Here is an 18,669-nt window from a genome sequence, read left to right as displayed (position 1 = left end):
CAACGTTACTTATTGGTAGGGATGCCATGATACATCGATACTTTTTCAAAGACGATACAATTATTGATACATTCAACCCGCTGTGATGTTGCTGGAATATTGCTAAAAGCGGCGTAAAACCAAACTCAGTCAGTCAGTGATACATTCAAAACTGTATTGATATTTAGTTTTGAAAGTATCAGTTTAAATATGTTTATGTATCATTTACATTTTGCAATTGTATCCAGTTTTTTTATGTTATGAGAGTTATTATGATTATTTTTCATTTTCAAAGATGGGAAATTACAACTTTTTAATCTCTGAGAATAAAAAATGTTGATCTTTTCATGGACAATTATAAAATATGAAATATTAATGTTCAAAATGTAACTAAATTTATGTAATAATGCCGCGAAAATAGGTATCGTGATATATATCGAATCGCGACATGGGTTTTGTGATACGTATCGATTCATGAAACTTATGTATCATAACCCCTACTTATTGGATATGCTGAACTCATATATGAGAAGACAGGTGTGTGTCTTTGTACTTACCTCAACAAAACTGTATGGCCCCAGTCTTTCCTTGTCAGCATTTCCAAAGTACCACTCCTTCTCACTGTCATGTCTCATGTCAGGCGAGGCCTCGATCACATTACTCTAGAAAACATAACATGGAATTTTCCACTGTTAAACAATGAACCATGTTTGTCCAGCAAAATTGAATACAGATGGGCTACAGCAACATACATCAACAAACCTTACACTGATGTAAAAAGTACTGAAACAGTTTCACTCACATCACTCTCTGCCCCATTGTGTATTCATGCCCCATCTCTGGTTACTTATTTTGTATCAATGTACTGTTTGGGAAAGGTACTCAGAAACACGGCATAGGGCAAAGAAATAAATCCCAGCAAAAGTGAAAACATAAGACCTAGAATACCTTTCAGTCAGCACTGCTATTTAACAAGGGCCTAAAATAACTTTCAGTCAGCACTGCTATTCAACAAGGACCTAAAATACCTTTCAGTCAGCACTGCTATTTAACAAGGGCCTAAAATACCTTTCAGTCAGCACTGCTATTCAACAAGGACCTAGAATAATACCTTTCAGTCAGCACTGCTATTCAACAAGGACCTAGAATACCTTTCAGTCAGCATTGCTATTCAACAAGGACCCTAAAATACCTTTCAGTCAGCACTGCTATTCAACAAGGACCTAGAATACCTTTCAGTCAGCACTGCTATTCAACAAGGACCCTAAAATACCTTTCAGTCAGCACTGCTATTCAACAAGGACCTAGAATACCTTTCAGTCAGCACTGCTATTCAACAAGGACCCTAAAATACCTTTCAGTCAGCACTGCTATTCAAATATTTTCTTCATAAACACCCGAGAAAATGTATTACTCCATTTGCACAGTCTGCAAGAACGAATGTACTATATTATAACACTGTTTCAACACACAAAAACTTACATTTAATTTTAATTTTAACTTTGGGGTATATTATACTTTTCAAGAAAATTATTATGTCTTTCAGTGGCATTTAGAAGTTGTACATTGATGTCCAAGATATGGTCAACAATGGTGAAAACAAGCATCTTAGGCACTGCATGATGGATGACTGATTCTGTATATGCCCATCAGTATACAGACAAAAGGAAATATATGGAACCATTTCTAATGTTCATCGTGTGAGGTGGTGCAAAATCCTTTAACATATGGATCCTAAAAACGTTTCATAGATACTTCATCTTTAACCTAAGAAAAGCATCATGCAAGCAAAACTGTGGTCCCATTTCAACACTCCACATGTCAAGTTAACTCACATGTGTTTTGTATGATCAGCACTCATTGAAGTATATATCAAACAATGTTAGTGTTTATATATGGCTTACAGAAAAAACACATTTTGCTGAAATATTCAACAGATATTGATCAAAGCTATCATCAAGAAACCAGACTCATTAGAAACATTAGAATAATCAACAGGGTCTTACAGATAACCTTTCGAATACTTTCTATATAGCAAACTCATCCTCCTATACAATGTTCAGTTTGCTTCATATATTCAATGCTTAAACACAGAGTAAAAACCTCTTGCATGAAGAGTGACTGTTGTTAGATGTGAGGACTTCCTTCTTACATTCCATAGAAGTGTGGTGACTAGTTCTGTATCATCCGTACAAAACATTTTGCCACTGCACAACTACATACATGCTAATATCTTGCCATAAGAGGCATCTGGTCACACTGGTTACACTACCTGGAGAAGACAGGTGGAATCACTTCAGGAATGTTTGCTGAGTTCTGACATCTTCCAGAAATATTGTTTTCATCAATCTGTTTTGAAATCAAACTTGCAGTTTTATTAACTTTTTGTTTGCTACAACAATGGTGCTGAGATATGATATTTTCATGTTCTGAGTGCAGCCAGCTTCCATGTTCATGGTCCCCATACTTAGGGGTGAAACGATAGGCTCTTACGACGGTACGGTACGTATAGAACCATTCTTAATGAGGCCTCATGAATATTCATATCTGTACCAAAACGAGGCTTAATTGGGCAAGGACACAATCGCATAATGGCGACAAATCTCAATGTATACTTCCTGGTTTCAAATTTCCCTTGAACGGTACATTACGAAACTGTCCAGTAGTTCAGGGAAATCGCAGAGAAATGGGAAAGGTCTACACAAATGTTTCTGTAGGATATCCAAGGATTGAAGAGTGAATAATTACTGTACATCATGACACATCACGATAAGTCATATGACCTAGATATGTAGTTTAACGTTTACCATGGTGTGCAGCATTTATGAAGGGGAGCTACTCTAAAGTCACAATAGTGGAAATATTACCAAGGGAAGTCAATCACGTTTACTTTATCAACATATGAACAAAGCAAAAGACTCAACGTATTTCCTGACCTGGATTCAAATCATCCACTTCCACATGGGAGTAGTGTTGTTAATTCTTGAGCTGCATAATCGAGATTATAAGTAATATGTAGATCAAGATAGCTCTCCTCGAGTGGATCTGGACCAAACAAAATTGTATTATTCATGTGATGAAATTATTTGTTTGGTAGTTTTTCTGTTTTGTCCTATCGACTCTGTTTTATAGATATAGGGTATTTATTCACGCCTTTATTTTCAGTTGTACCTACTGGTAATGGCGATGTGCGCGTAACTGCATGTTACAATCGCAGAGGAAAAACGAATCGACACATCATCATGTAGAAACTATTTATTTCAATCAACATGAGTTCTTTCTTGACTGATTTGGAGGTGAATAATTATTTTACCTAAATGGACTCATGGTACCTGCATGGGGAATATTTGAACCAAATTTCAATACTGTGTTACTATACCATAATATTTATTTATTGTAGGCCTGGTGTATTTATTCTGTACCACTGTAACTGAAGACCTTTTTAAGGAGAACATATTATCAGGTTAACATAACAGGATTCACACTGCAGCAAACAATTAACCTAAATAAATAACAAACACCTTGAGTGCAGTTAATAAAAATTTATTCTGAAATGGTGTCTTAAAAGTCCAATAACAATAGACACATTCACAATAGCTTCCAACTGTAACACTGATGAATAACAATAAAATTTTCAGAGGATGCAAATTGAAAATATATTGGGTGCAATATTTTTGTTGATAGAAATATCTTTTTAGATTAGTCTGACATGAATGCCAACAATTACAGCTGGATCAATTCATAAGTTATCATAGTTTTCTCCCCTTACACATTATCATAATCTCTTACCTGTTTTTTCTGGTTCCCAACTAACTCTTTTCAAACAGGATGAAATACATTCTTTTTCATCAATTATTAATTAAACAGCAGCAAATGAGTTACATCTACAACTATGCCATTATGAAATACCTTTCTATTATTCAGTTAAATCCATCAATGTGTATGTATTACAGCTGTCTCTTTTTTCATTCATCATTTACACAACACAAAAGCATGAAACAATTTCATTTACATTCATGTCTGTCAATTCTTGTGCTGTTTGGGCAAGGTACTTCACAAAACCTGGGAAGATATTCAACAAATGAAAAAGTTCCAGCTAATTAGTGCCAATGTTTGAAATGATGGAATACTGTAAAATGTTCAATCAATTTTTATCATCATAAATGAATTTACAAACAATTTTTTTATGGAGTTCTTCTATGTTGGACTGGGGGTCAGTGGCTGCTGTATCACTCTCTGCTTCACTGTAATATAAGCATTGTAAAGCATCACTATTATCTTTTCGACCACACAAACAATAAATATATCTCTGGAATTACAAATATACATCAAGGAGTAGAGGCTAACATTATTTCATATTTTAGACAGTATGGGCAATCAATATTTTTATATGTAAATAACATAGCATCTCTGGAATTACAAATATACATCAAGGAATAGAGGCTAACATCATTTCATATTTTAGACAGTATGGGCAATCAATATTTTTATATGTAAATAACATAGCATAATAAAGTTCAGTTGTAATAAATTCCTTAAAACCATGTCAGTTGGCAAAATTAACTTAATACGATCTGACATTCTTACTGTATCTGAGATGGTGACTGTGGTAGCTTCATTGTAATACTTTTCACGGCAGATCTAGACTATGCCATGTGCCATAATTATTTTGTACTTACTATGAATCATTTTCCAGGATCTCTCCGTATTTTCGTCAACCACTGCCTTCTTCTGATCTTATTCTTGGGAATATGGTGAAAAGATACCGTAAAATCCTTACGGGCATCACTCCAACGCAAAGGCACACAGCAGTAATCTTTCCTTTTCGAGGTCGCCATTTTCAAGGTTGGGTCAACCTATTTAAGCCTCGCTTTCGACGTGACCTCGAGGTCATGCATATTGGCTAAGAATGGTCTATTGCAGTACAAGGCCTTCGGTTCGGTCCATTTCGGTTCGGTATATGAGACATTATCATAATGCAGAAAATTGACAAGAGGCAAAACCTTACATTGTTTAATAACATGGGAAACAAATGACCATAGTCTTTGTTATTTTGAATGAACAAAACTGTCATTTCATGACAAGATAGAAGAATTAAAGTATCACTGGAACCTTGGAGCTCACAGCTGTGTGGCAAAATAGCAAGTATACGTAGCCAAGTATGATTAAAAGTCACTAAAATCACATCAACATTTACTGCAGTGAAATCACCACATCCCAGAAAATGTTCATGCTTAAAAAACACTAAAAACAATACACAAATAAGATCTTGTCAAATGTGACTCTGTTGATGACATATCACATAAAAATAAATTTAACTAATTAACTCAACACAGTTGTCATAAGACAGTTAAAGTCTGTGTGACAGATGATTGTCCTTGCTCTAAATTATTGCCTATCTCTCATTTCAGTCGGTTAAACATTTTGAGACTTTCCACAGTCCTTGGGAAGTACTGCTACACAATCTTGGCACATTCCAGAATTTTGTTTTTGTTCAGTTTTCAGATTCATTCAAAATATCTCTTAAAGTTCAGGCAGAAATGTATTTCTCCTTTCTGAAACAAACATGTTTTAGCTTGAGAAAGCTGCTTTCTCTTTTTATCGGTTGTTTAATTTTCATTTCTCTGATATAGCTTGCAATGAGATGGTAGCAACAACAAACAAACATAAAGGCATAAGAACTGTGATGGGAAAGCGACCAGATCCATACCCATAATTGCAGTTATCCCTCGCCATAACGCCGGTCTTGGCGTCCATGGATGATCCCCCGAGTTATGAGACACCCGCGTTATACATAACCCGGATTAAAGGCCAAATAAAAATGTATTTTCCATGGACATAACAGAACTGCTATTTCGTGTATTGTACTATATCGTATCGTCGGAGGTGAAAAAACAAACTTTGAAAATGAAAATAAATATGTGTATAGGAAACCTGCAATCAAATTAAACATCACTAAACACGATAATTCAGTTGTCCTTCCTGTTATGCTCCCTGTTATTTAACTAAGGCATACATAACAATCAGCTGTGTACTCATGTTTTGTTCCAATCTACCAGTGATTCAGTTAAAAACGACCTGAAAATATAACATCAAAGGAGTTCTATTCCATTACCAGAATAATTTATATCTCAAGCAGTTATTTTAACGGAGATAATATATATCCCTATGGTATTAGCATTATGCATGTTTTCTACGAACGTATTTAACATAATAATTAACATAGGTTCAGCACTTTGGGTTACGTGGCTGGATACATTTTACGTATGAGACAGTTTGACAAGTCACCGTTGACTTCCCGCAGTACCTGTCTCCTTGATTGTAAAAACACAATATTGGCAATTAATCGTGAAGTATAACTTCCATGAGTCAATAACGCGGGCCTTGGGGTCCATGGATGACGAGGCGGTAATCTGTTCGTGATTGCTGAGAATAATGTGAAATTGGTGCTAATGCGGTAGGAGCGAAAAGCGGACCCTTATGAACAAGGTAAGCGGAAGTGGTACGCATATAGAATAAGGTGATGTCATTTCACACACATTTTCTCCAATGTTACTGTAAACAGTTTTAATGAATGAAAATGGGATAAAATGTAATCAAATATAATGAAATCGAGGAAGATTGTTTTATTATGAGTTTTCTGACATCATACATTTTTGGATGGCAGTGTTTACCCACACTATAACGCGGTGTGTTGCATCACAGCAAACATCGTAAGTATACTCGGCCGACAGTTAACTTCAATAAGTTATTACGATGTTTCGCTGTTCGTCTGATTTGAAATAATTGACAAAGAAACAGAACTCAGCAATTAATTTGGTATCTGCAGTTGCTGTTTTGCTGACTTTGTAAGTAGACGACTTACTTCCAGGAAAATAGCGGCCGTCAAGCAAATAAATTCATAGATTTTGACCAAATGATTCGATTTCTAGAAATTTTAGAAAAGCTTTACAATGATTAATAAAATGACGGTATGAAAAGCAAAAAAACCCCCAAATTTTTGGATTGCATTACGGTATACCGAACCGAAGGCAAAATACCCCTACCCTTACTGAGCTGCGGTGTTTTTTTTGTATAGGTGATGTTGTTTCATGTTCTGAGTGCAGCCAGCTTCAATGTCCATGGTTCCCATATTGAGCTGCGGCTTCTGTGTATAGGTGATGTTGTTTCATGTTTTGAGCGCAGCCAGCTACCCTGTTCATGGTCCCCATATTGAGCTGAGGTGTCTGTGTATAGGTGATGTTGTTTCATGTTCTGAGTGCAGCCAGCTTCCCTGTTCATGGTCCCCATATTGAGCTGCGGCTTCTGTGTATAGGTGATGTTGTTTCATGTTTTGAGTGCAGCCAGCTTCCCTGTTCATGGTCCCCATATTGAGCTGCGGCTTCTGTGTATAGGTGATGTTGTTTCATGTTTTGAGCGCAGCCAGCTACCCTGTTCATGGTCCCCATATTGAGCTGAGGTGTCTGTGTATAGGTGATGTTGTTTCATGTTTTGAGTGCAGCCAGCTACCCTGTTCATGGTCCCCATATTGAGCTGCGGTGTCTGTGTATAGGTGATGTTGTTTCATGTTCTGAGTGCAGCCAGCTTCCCTGTTCATGGTCCCCATACTGAGCTGCGGCTTCTGTGTATAGGTGATGTTGTTTCATGTTTTGAGTGCAGCCAGCTACCCTGTTCATGGTCCCCATATTGAGCTGCGGTGTCTGTGTATAGGTGATGTTGTTTCATGTTCTGAGTGCAGCCAGCTTCCTGTTCATGGTCCCCATACTGAGCTGCGGCTTCTGTGTATAGGTGATGTTGTTTCATGTTTTGAGTGCAGCCAGCTACCCTGTTCATGGTCCCCATATTGAGCTGTGGTGTCTGTGTATAGGTGATGTTGTTTCTTGTTCTGAGTGCAGCCAGCTTCCCTGTTCATGGTCCCCATATTGAGCTGAGGTGTCTGTGTATAGGTGATGTTGTTTCATGTTTTGAGTGCAGCCAGCTACCCTGTTCATGGTCCCCATATTGAGCTGAGGTGTCTGTGTATAGGTGATGTTGTTTCTTGTTCTGAGTGCAGCCAGCTTCAATGTCCATGGTCCCCATATTGAGCTGCGGTGTCTGTGTATAGGTGATGTTGTTTCATGTTTTGAGTGCAGCCAGCTTCAATGTCCATGGTTCCCATATTGAGCTGCGGTGTCTGTGTATAGGTGATGTTGTTTCATGTGAAGCAGCAAGAGAATTCCAGTCATAACATTCTGAGGGCAATTCCACCAATTAAGCTCTTTCATCAGGTTCAACAGCAGTCCTACAGAGCTGGAGAAGAAGTAGCTGAAATATTCTCATGTTTGTTAGATACTGGCATTAAGATGACCTCTCTTGTAAAGTAATATCTGCAGCTCAGATAAAAACATCTGCCCTATTGGTGAGATGCAAGTGCAGGCCGCTTTTGAAGATGTAACTGTTATAATAAGCCAGACGTCCAGGGTCAATTACCTCAAAGTGATCCTGCAGCTATGGCAAGCCTATGTTAAAGTATGGGAGTTTACATCACATTAGCTCTTAAGACCTCTCTTTGGAAAGGGATCTAATGTGTGATAAGAAAATTCTGTAAAGAAATAAAGTTCAACAGGGTTCAGTTCTTATTGGGTTACTTATCAAAAGTCAGTCTCTCAGTGCTCTTCTCTCTCCTTACAGCCAGTTCTACCTTATATTCAGACCTCCTGCTGAAACTGTCTAGGGCTGTCCATTCTTTCTGCAGCAGTCAGATGTAATTATCTTTCCTTCCATCTTCAGGTCTCAAAAGCTTTCTTTCCTGATGTTTCTCCCCTTACATATTTTCCAAAACCCTTGATAGCTGATTTTTCTGTGCATTAGGTTCCTAGGTTATAGTGCAGACTGGAATCATTAAATGCACAATGTCACACATTTTCGACAACATTGTGGCCTATATTTTATATATTGGGGGCATATGAACTCACTTTAGTTTCCTATTGATGCAATAAATGACTTATTATCCCTTAAGACTTGCCTGAAATCGATAATCAAACCTTCGAGGCGAACAGCTTCCAAACAGATAACACTTGCCATATATGGAATGTGAACAATTGCTCTGTACATCGAAAGCTGACACATGGTGTTGTCAGTGTTTGCCAAACTGGTTTCAATGATAAGTTGCATTATAGGATATTCGTAGAGAGCGGTCCAAGGGATATAACACTGTGGGGATTGCTTGAAATAATGTTCGGTTGGTTGATGGCACAAAAGTTGATTTAATGCAATGTTGCAATAATTCATTCTAACATTTTAATTTAATATTGTAATCTGAATACATAATTTTATGGGAATAAAGTATATGGTAGCTTTCCTGAAGGTTGATATTTAGTATTATTTAGAGAAATGCATTATGTATTTTTAGTGTGGTGTGACATTGTGCCTTTAAGGGGGGAAGATTCAAAATCCAAACTTGCATCATACCAGAAGACTGATTTGCAAAGGCTGTCTTCTTTCTGTAAGATAAATGGTCTGGGGTAATACATGGTCCACTGGAGTCTTATTTTAGCCTGTTAGGCATATGCAGTGTGCTTGGACAATGGTGAACATTGGCATTCATGGATTCAGTCATTACAGTCTTCAAGCATACAGTTTTCTGGATTATTTGAACGAAGGCAAGGGTCTGACCAGCTTGCTCTCCAGACACAGTAGCTGTTCCCTGCAATATACAAGGCTTTGAGAGTAGTCCAAATTGTGAGCTTCTGGTCACAGTTGGATGTTTTCTTATTGACCTCACTGCCTGTGTCTGATAGCCCCACAATTAAACACCCCTAACCCAGTGGTGTCCACATCTTCAAGGGAACCCATGGTTAGAGGTCACACAGATCTGACTTGAGTAAACAAAGGGTGAATCATGTTATGTGGCAGTGTTACAGTTACAGTTAAGCTTCAGTAAAGGGCAGTGGTGTGCTGGTTTCTATATTGAGACAGGGAGACAAGACTGTTGTGGAAATTTCTGGGCCTGTTCCGAAATATTCTAATGCTATCTGACCCACAGACTTACAAAAAGTTCCAGAACCTTTGTATGTAAATAAAGGGAGGCTTACAGTTGCCTTGGTCATCTTCCTCTCACATTACAAGAAGACCAGCAGTTGTGTAATGTTCACTTTTCACCCTGAATGCTCAGCCTTGGGCTCAGTGTGGATCACTGGCTACAACTGCACCAAGGTGAATACTATCATTACTGTCTTTGTTGCTATTTTATATGAAAATCGACACTTAAAGCAGATCAGATTCCCTTTGGTTTTTGTGCATTGAATGCAGCATGAAGATGATGAGTGAGAGGGAGATGCCAATCTTTCCAAACTAACAACCATATCTGTTGCAGATGTGTAGAACTGAGGTTTTCCCACCTTACACATGCACAGGTGAACAGGGCAATGAAGACTATGGATAGCTGACATTGAAGAGGCTGAAGATTCTCGTGATCTCAAGGGGAGACATCAGCTGAGTCAGTCAGTCAGTCAGCAATTGTGATGTCAGGAACAATGGTGACACCATATCAAATTGGTCAGATAATTGGTCCTGTACAGACAACAAATATCACAGCAGATACATATGCATATCATATCCAGTGTAGGGCAGATCACTAGGTGTTCTCAGATTGAGTTGAAGGTGAGATCATAATTGTGTATACAGTTCCAAATGTGGGTGAGATCACTAGGTGTTCTCAAATTCTGATGAATGTGAGATCATAATTGTGTATACAGTTCCCAATGTAGGGAGATCACTAGGTATTCTCAGGTTCTGATGAAGGTGAGATCATAATTGTGTATACAGTTCCAAATGTGGGTGAGATCACTAGGTGCTCTCAGATTCTCATGAAGGTGAGATCATAATTGTGTATACAGTTCCCAATGTGGGTGAGATCACTAGGTATTCTCAGGTTCTGATGAAGGTGAGATCATAATTGTGTATACAGCTCCCAATGTTGGGAGATCACTAGGTATTCTCAGATTGAGATGAAGGTGAGATCATAATTGTGTATACAGCTCCCAATGAGGGTGAGATCACTTCGTGTTCTCAGATTCTGATGAAGGTTAGATTATAATTGTGTATACAGTTCCCAATGTAGGGGAGATCACTAGGTGTTCTCAGATTCTGATGAAGGTGAGATCATTATTGTGTATACAGTTCCCAATGTAGGGGAGATCACTAGGTGTTCGCAGATTGAGATGAAGGTGAAATCATAATTGTGTATACAGTTTCCAATGTAGGGGAGATCACTATAGTTTGGCATGAAATGCATGTGGACCCGGTGTTACAGGTCATTGGGTCCCTCCCTCTGCAAGCCGTCTGCGTTCTGCTGTTTATTTTGTTGACAGTTACATAGAGATCACTAGGTGTTCTCAGATTGAGATGAAGGTGAGATCATAATTGTGTATACAGTTCCAAATGTTGGTGAGATCACTAGGTGTTCTCAGATTGTGAGGTGAGGTGAGGTGAAATTGGGTTTACCATCGTGCTTGAGAATATTTCGGTCATATGACGACGTCCATGCATGTGTATGTGTATGTGTGGCTGCTTGTACTAGCCCAGACTGAAGCTGGTTTTATAGTGCTAGCCCACTGAGATACCATGCCTCAGTGAAGCATGAATACCCCACTCAGACACATTATACTGACTTGTTGTACCCATTAATGCCGAGCACCAGGCAGGGACCAACAAGTACCATATTTTAACGTCTTTTGGTATGACGCAGTCGGGGATTGAACCCGCGACCTTTCGCTCTCTGTGCAGATCTCAGATTGTGATGAAGGTGAGATCATAATTGTGTATACAGTTCCCAATGTGGTGAGATCATATTGGTGAACACAGTTTCTGATGCATGCCAGACCATGTCATTCTTTTCATATCCAAATAATGAAAACATTCTATTCATATGTATTTGTAGCACTATATTTGGTATACTTTTTTGAGTGCAGGGTGCCATTTATAATCAGCTTTCATTAAGACCTAAAAAGATGTATGTAAAACTCTCTAACATTTAACACTCAAACCCCAACCCCAACCCCCAACAACAACCCAAAAAAAAAAAAGAAGAAACATACTAAAAACTCCCCAATAGCAAAATGCATCTTATCTCAAGTTCTAAGAATGAAGGCAGTAAGTGGACAGATGGAAGACAGCTACAAGGTAGCATGACATAGTCACATCATGTTGTAATTGATGTCACCAATAAGCTTGGACATGAATGAATTCAGTAAATTTCTTGTAATATTAGTATGCAGGTAAATGATTGCACTGACCACCAATTAAATGTGAACAGCCACCTGAGAAGAATGTGACAATTACCTGGAGGGGCACTGTGGCTCTTGAAGTGTGTAGGTGAGCAAGGGTAAGAAGGTCCACAACAACCTTGATGCCATTGGAATCCATTATTTCTTTCACATTTTTCTGGAAGTAAAAAGTATGACAACAAGTGTTTGCCACTGATATGGCAATGTCCCCCGCCGCTAAAGAATGGAATATCTATATTTACTACGTTTTATTTTTGGGTCACATACAAGATGCCTGAAATGACTGGTGTCTGCATAATCACCCAATGTAGGCTGTCGACATACTTGAAAACATTGGGTGCAATGTTTTATGAGATATTGCCTTTAAAAAGCGGTCAAAGTATCGTGGTGACCTTGAAGATAAGGTCATGGTCACCCAAATAAACTGGTGTCTGTGTAATACCCCAATGTAAACTGTCACCAAATTTGAAGACATTGGGTACAACAGTCCATGAAATATCGCGTTAACAAGAGTTAAAAGTGGTCAAAGTGTTGTGGTGACCTTGAAAATAAGGTCAAGGTCACCCAAATCGACTGGTGTCTGGGTAATCTCCCAATGTAGGCTGTCACTAAATTTGAAGACATTGGGTACACCAGTTCATGAGATATCGCGTTAACAAGAATCGGGACGTACATACAGACGTACGTACGGACGCTGCTGAATACATAGTCCCCCGCTCCGCGTTGCGGCGGGGGACAAAAAGATAGATGATTAGGAAACGAAGAACTTGTGACGCTTGCTTTGAATTACAAAAAAGACTTTGATAACATAACATTTCTGACAGGAAGTCTTCAGATACAAACACTTGTTGAGACCCACTACTAACTAAACATATCAAATTTGTTTATATTCGAGTACCAAACCTCCAGGTTGTTAGGCAAATAAATTCCATACAATGCAACCATTATTACTCCTTTTTGTCATCCATGTTTGGTGGGATAAATCAACAACCGGTTATTTGTTATCATTCGTTTAATACTCAATGAATTCATAAAATCAGAATTTGTGGTAACATTACTGAGAGTAACTGATAAAGGTTCCCACTCTTGTGTCTAATGTAACTACTCAACCTTATAAACTCAGATCTGACTAGGTATGTGTGTTGCATGTCATGTAATATGCATATAGTAACAGCAATACAGGAATAATCAGTCGAATTGAATAAAAACAGCGATCAAAGGATTAACCAATATGTTCATTGATTAAACACTGTTATACTGCACAGTGGATTTACCAACAGAATACTACAGTATCCTTTCATAAGGAAAAGTCTCATGCTAAAGATTGTGCAGTGTGGAAAAGTAAATCTTTATGACTGATCTAATCACAGATCATGATTCACAGACGAAAAGTGTCTCCGCTTCTGTGGTAAAGGTATGACACACTTAGTAATATCAAAACCACAAATAGATGTTAGTCTGACAATATGGACTAGAACAAGCTCATGTTATGAGACAACCATAAACATCTTCACTATACTGGAGCTTTCCTCTAGCAGAGAAAGTTGAGACCTGATGCTCACCTGATGCAGAATGAGTTTGTTCAAAAATAGAATCAAACGGTCTCTTTCCAAACGATCTGTGCACTGAAAAAAGAGTAGAAAATATCCGTTAGTTTAGAATTGTGGCTACTGTTACCTGAGGGTGTCCGGGTGTTATACCCTTCTCCCTAGGCAATCTGTCTATCCACTCAAGATAAGTCCAGTTTGGTGTTCAAGTCCTGTTTATTGTTGGCAAGAATTCTCACACAAAGGTCCTCTGAAATTGCCTAGTTTTCCTGGTCTACACACAACACTGATTCACGAATTTCAATGGAAGAACTTGTTGATTCCTTGTACAACTTCTAATGCTATAAGTTCATCTGAGCTATTCTCTCAATATACAAAGAGAACCTCTCAAGTCAACAGTGGGGCCCAGAATTGTGCTCTACTTTTCCAGCCAAGTGACAAAATACAATTCCTGTCAATTTTGGCTCCTCCCCCCCAAAATAATGTCCTACGTCATACAAAAATGACTCATATCCCATCTGAATAGTTAGTTACTTTCATTACCATATTTCCCAGACCTTTATGGTACCATCAAATACTCCCAGTATAAGATGACTTCAATTAGTTAGCTTTAAGCCATTTACCAACCAAACATTTACATATCCAGCTAATATTTCAGACTGGTAGGTGCCAGAAGATACTAAATCAAATCATTCAGATCCTCCGTGTGCCCCTTTATCAACAAACTGGCCATCTCGATTCAGAATGTCCCGAATGTTTATCCACCTAATTGTGTAGAGACACGAGATTTGATCTTTCCTCCTCCTTTATGACAATTTGTAGAAATTATTATTCTCCACGAAAAGTTACTTTCCAAGTACACTGACCCTTCCCAACTGACTTCATATTTTCCTTAAATCTTTATGAAATGTATATAATGTTTTTAACTCAAAATATCCTGGTTATACTACTTTGAGGATTCAAAACAAATAATTATATTCTCTGATATGATTTTGAAGAATATCAAAGCATCAGAGCACCATAGCACTTTGGCTCATTTATTATGCTCAATTTCATCATGACTTCTGTGTGCAACTTTTGGAAAAATCTGCTTACAAAATAGTTATGAATTATGGGTCTTGTGGTTTCAGAGGACTGGATAAGCAACAGACAATGTTTAAACTAAGTTTACTTGATATTCAGTCAAATGAGCTTAGTGATGAGCTTTTAATTGTTAGGAATGAGGAAAGTTACTAGAACACCGGTGGAAAGAAGGGAAGTCCCATTGTGCTGATAATGCACCAAAAATAAACAATAGAAACTAGGTAAATTCAAATTACAGGCCAAGAAAGCAAACTTACCCTTTCAAGCATTCCCACAATGTATCGGGTATCATTGAATGCACCAATCTCTTCATAACATCGACCATACACAATGGTCATAGCTTGTAAACACATACATTTCATGCTGGTTTTGGGTGTAAGCAAGAACCTGTGATACAAATCGTTGAAGAATTCGTACCTAAGCAAAGAAAAGAATCAAGGTTCAAATATACACAATGTAAACTTAGAAAACATACTTTTCTGTGTCATTTCATTATATATATGTATAAACATTTAAATATTTCTTTTAGTTGATAAATAAAAGTGTAATTGGTTATGGATTGATTATGGCAATCACCATGTTTCAGTTGCAGTGCTGTGTGCTCTTAACTTGCTGTTTGGTTTATTGCATTGTCAAACATTTGAAATTACTGCCTGCCCAACAGGCTGTCACCTACTACTTCAGTTTGCAGACCTCATGGACAAGGTCTTTTTCTGATGCTGGTTACAACATAAGAACACTGGGTAAAACTTATTTGCTATATTTTGTGACAAACCATTTTATTCACTTGTTCATTTATTTTTCAGTATGCTCAATAATTAGTGTCAATGATCCATAACATCATAATACATTTCACAAGGATCACACATTCTGCTAGACTAACAACTAGTCTCTGAAATGAACATATTTTACTGAAAAAAGTTCATAGTAAAAAAATATAAAATATAATGAAAAGGAGCCCTGAGACCTTCTTCATTTTCAGAAGCTGAGGAAATCTAGACTTGCCACATTTTCTAGACTTGTGTGGGCTTTCTTGGATATATTTGCTTCAGGGTCTGTACGAGAGACTAACATTCTGCTTGGGATTCAACTGCTAGGTACTTCAGCAGATAGCACAACTGATGTTAAACACACCAACAATTGCATCAATCACAATATATAGTACATAAACAATATACACAGAACCCCATGTTTATTCATCTGGAATTACCAAGATGTAGATTCACATGTACATTGGTGTAAAATCTTCACAAATTTCAAAATAAGGTAGAGTGGACCACTAAAACATGCAGATATATGGGCCAGGTGAGTAAAACTTATTTCTGTGTTCCTAGCATATATGAGTGATAATAGTTTCCTAATGTGTAGTGAGCAATGTTGGAAAAAAATGTTGAAAGTGAAAAGTAATGAAAACATCTTTTCCAGGCCTCCTTATAATATATGTACCATTTTGGTACAAATATCAATATTATCAAATGTTGTCTGAAATATACATACGACTTTTTGATTGCATTTGTTTCTTCACTTTCGTCTTCCTCTTCCTCGAGGAGAAGACGAAGGTAGTAGTCGCCTGGAAAACAGAAAGATTACAACAGATATTATAATCGTGACCATGGACACTTTTAACTACAGACTCGTGTCAGTTATATTTGGACACTTCTACGTTCCGTGCCATGATGCGTCGTATTGGTAATCTCTGAGGCACCCGTAAAAGCGTTCAAAGTGCCAGTAGAAATGACCAACTTCGCAATTGCCCCCCTTGACATAAGCTTTGTCACGTGATCCTGTGGAAGTGCCATCTGCTTGTTAACATTGACTACAACATCCACGTTTAAGCAATGGTGCGAAAAAGCGAGGAATTAGCAAGTGGCAAGAAAAAAAGAATTGTAAACTTAAATCAGAATGGATAAAGTGTTTGGAAAATTGGTGAATTATTAGACATACTCAGGTCTACTGTTCCATCTATTTTGAGGCAGTTTCAAACGACGGGCTCTGGATGACAGCGATAGTGCAGCTAATTTGCGGATCATGAACAAAAATCGTAGAAAGACTTTAAGGCATTACAAGTGAAATTAACACTGGTGAAGATGTGTCCACATGAACTGTACAACATATTTTGCATACAAATGGTTAGTTTAGATGCATTGCAAAGAAGAAAACAGTGGTGAAAGACATAAATCGAAAAATCCTGTAGAATTTAGTGTCGAAAAATGAGAAACAAAACTGTTGAGATCTTTTGGCGAACTGTTATTTTCTTAGGTGGCAATTGGTGAATATATAAAAATCTATTTGTGGAGAAAAGCAGACAAAAAGTATAGGCCAGAGTGCGTGGGTCCATCAATTGGATGTATGTTCAAAGTTATGATCTGGGCTTGCATTACATTTTACAGTGTAGGAATGCTTGTGGCTGTGGATGGTAACATTAAAGCTGCTAAATATGTCGACATTGTTGATTCCAACTTGTGGCCTATTGTAGCCAGGCATTCTCCTGGAAATGACTATATTTTCCATGATGATAATGCGCCGTTCACCGGGCTCATCTTACCAATACCTTTATGCAAGAAAAGGATATCATGTTGCTAGATTGGCTGGCACAATCACCTGATGTAAATATCATTGAGAATATTTGGCTGTAACTTCAGCGATCACTAGAAAATTGCAATTGGGATATCACCACCGTCGATGAACTTTTTTATGAACTTTGCTGTGCCTGGCAATCACTATCCGTAGAGTATGTTCAAAGTCTGTAGGAGAGCATTCCAGGGAGGATCTGAGAAGTACTTAATGTTAAAGGCCATTTGACAAAATATTAGAGGTAGGCATCAATTATTTTCCACGCAATTTCCCATAACATTTTTTGAGTCCAATGTAAACAAAGCTGCCATCTCGGAAAAGTGTCCGAACATAACTGGCACCAGTCTGTACATGGACACAGTATAAAGGAGTATATAAAGATACATCACTCATCACCTGTGAGAAATGAAACCCAAAAATAACATTGTCAGAACCCGTTTAGCAAATTTCTTTGGGGACCTCTAACATACAAGAATTGATCCATTCGAGTTTATCATCTGAAGGAGGAAGATGCACAACAGATTTCAATGTCATCAGTCAGACTCATATCCTGAATAGTCTATGACAAGAGACCGACACTCCTTTGAAGGACTAGAGCTCTCTTGCCATACCCATGGCTCAATAGCTGCAGCAATAAGTATTTGGGCTGACAGGGCACACTGAATACTTGTTATATAGGCCATAAAGCTGGCCTTGCCATCTGTGTATGGCTCAGGGCTGCTTCAACTTGTGTTATTGCATTCAGCATGTTTAGTGCCCCTCCCTAAGGGGCGCTCCGAATTAGAAATATGTAGCATGCAAATCCATACTGTGATCCAAACCTGAAAAACGTTATGAATCTAGGTCATTGAGACAAGCTTAAACCTTTAAGTGGAAATAAGTTATCTTTGCGACCTGTGGAAAAACCTGTTGATTGACTGTTTTGTTTGATTTTAAACTTTTTCTTATTTAGTCCAAAACGCTAAATGTGGATATGCCAAATTTCAAAACATATAAAACAAAAGGACAAAGCCATAGATATCCCTGCAATGGTAAATACTTGTTGCAAATGTGAAACCTGTTGCCAAGGAAACTTCAAAAATATTTGTATCAAAATTGCAAACTATCTAAACCTACCATTTCACCTACATGCCAATTTAGGTGACAAAATATTGTATGGTTTTCACTAATGCTATTCCTAGTCAAGGTCAAACTTATTGCTGTGGAAACGAAACATTCTT

At 37.8% G+C, this 18,669-nt stretch overlaps 1 protein-coding gene across 1 annotated transcript in view; it reads right to left on the bottom strand.

The window, feature by feature from the left end:
• LOC124282143 (dnaJ homolog subfamily C member 13-like) overlaps nucleotides 1-18,669 on the bottom strand; it is a 303,611-nt gene that overhangs the window by 123,889 nt on the left and 161,053 nt on the right. Inside the window, 5 exon segments of the mRNA XM_046718113.1 lie at nucleotides 537-641; nucleotides 12,301-12,402; nucleotides 13,808-13,870; nucleotides 15,133-15,292; nucleotides 16,373-16,445. Coding sequence (XP_046574069.1) covers nucleotides 537-641; nucleotides 12,301-12,402; nucleotides 13,808-13,870; nucleotides 15,133-15,292; nucleotides 16,373-16,445 — 503 coding nt within the window.

The sequence above is a fragment of the Haliotis rubra genome, unplaced genomic scaffold, assembly GCF_003918875.1.
Source record: "Haliotis rubra isolate DU_JTF1 unplaced genomic scaffold, ASM391887v1 Scf293, whole genome shotgun sequence".
Lineage (NCBI taxonomy): Eukaryota > Metazoa > Mollusca > Gastropoda > Lepetellida > Haliotidae > Haliotis > Haliotis rubra.
The sequence above is the reverse complement of the archived record's forward strand: the minus strand, read 5'-3'. Positions and strand labels throughout refer to the sequence as shown.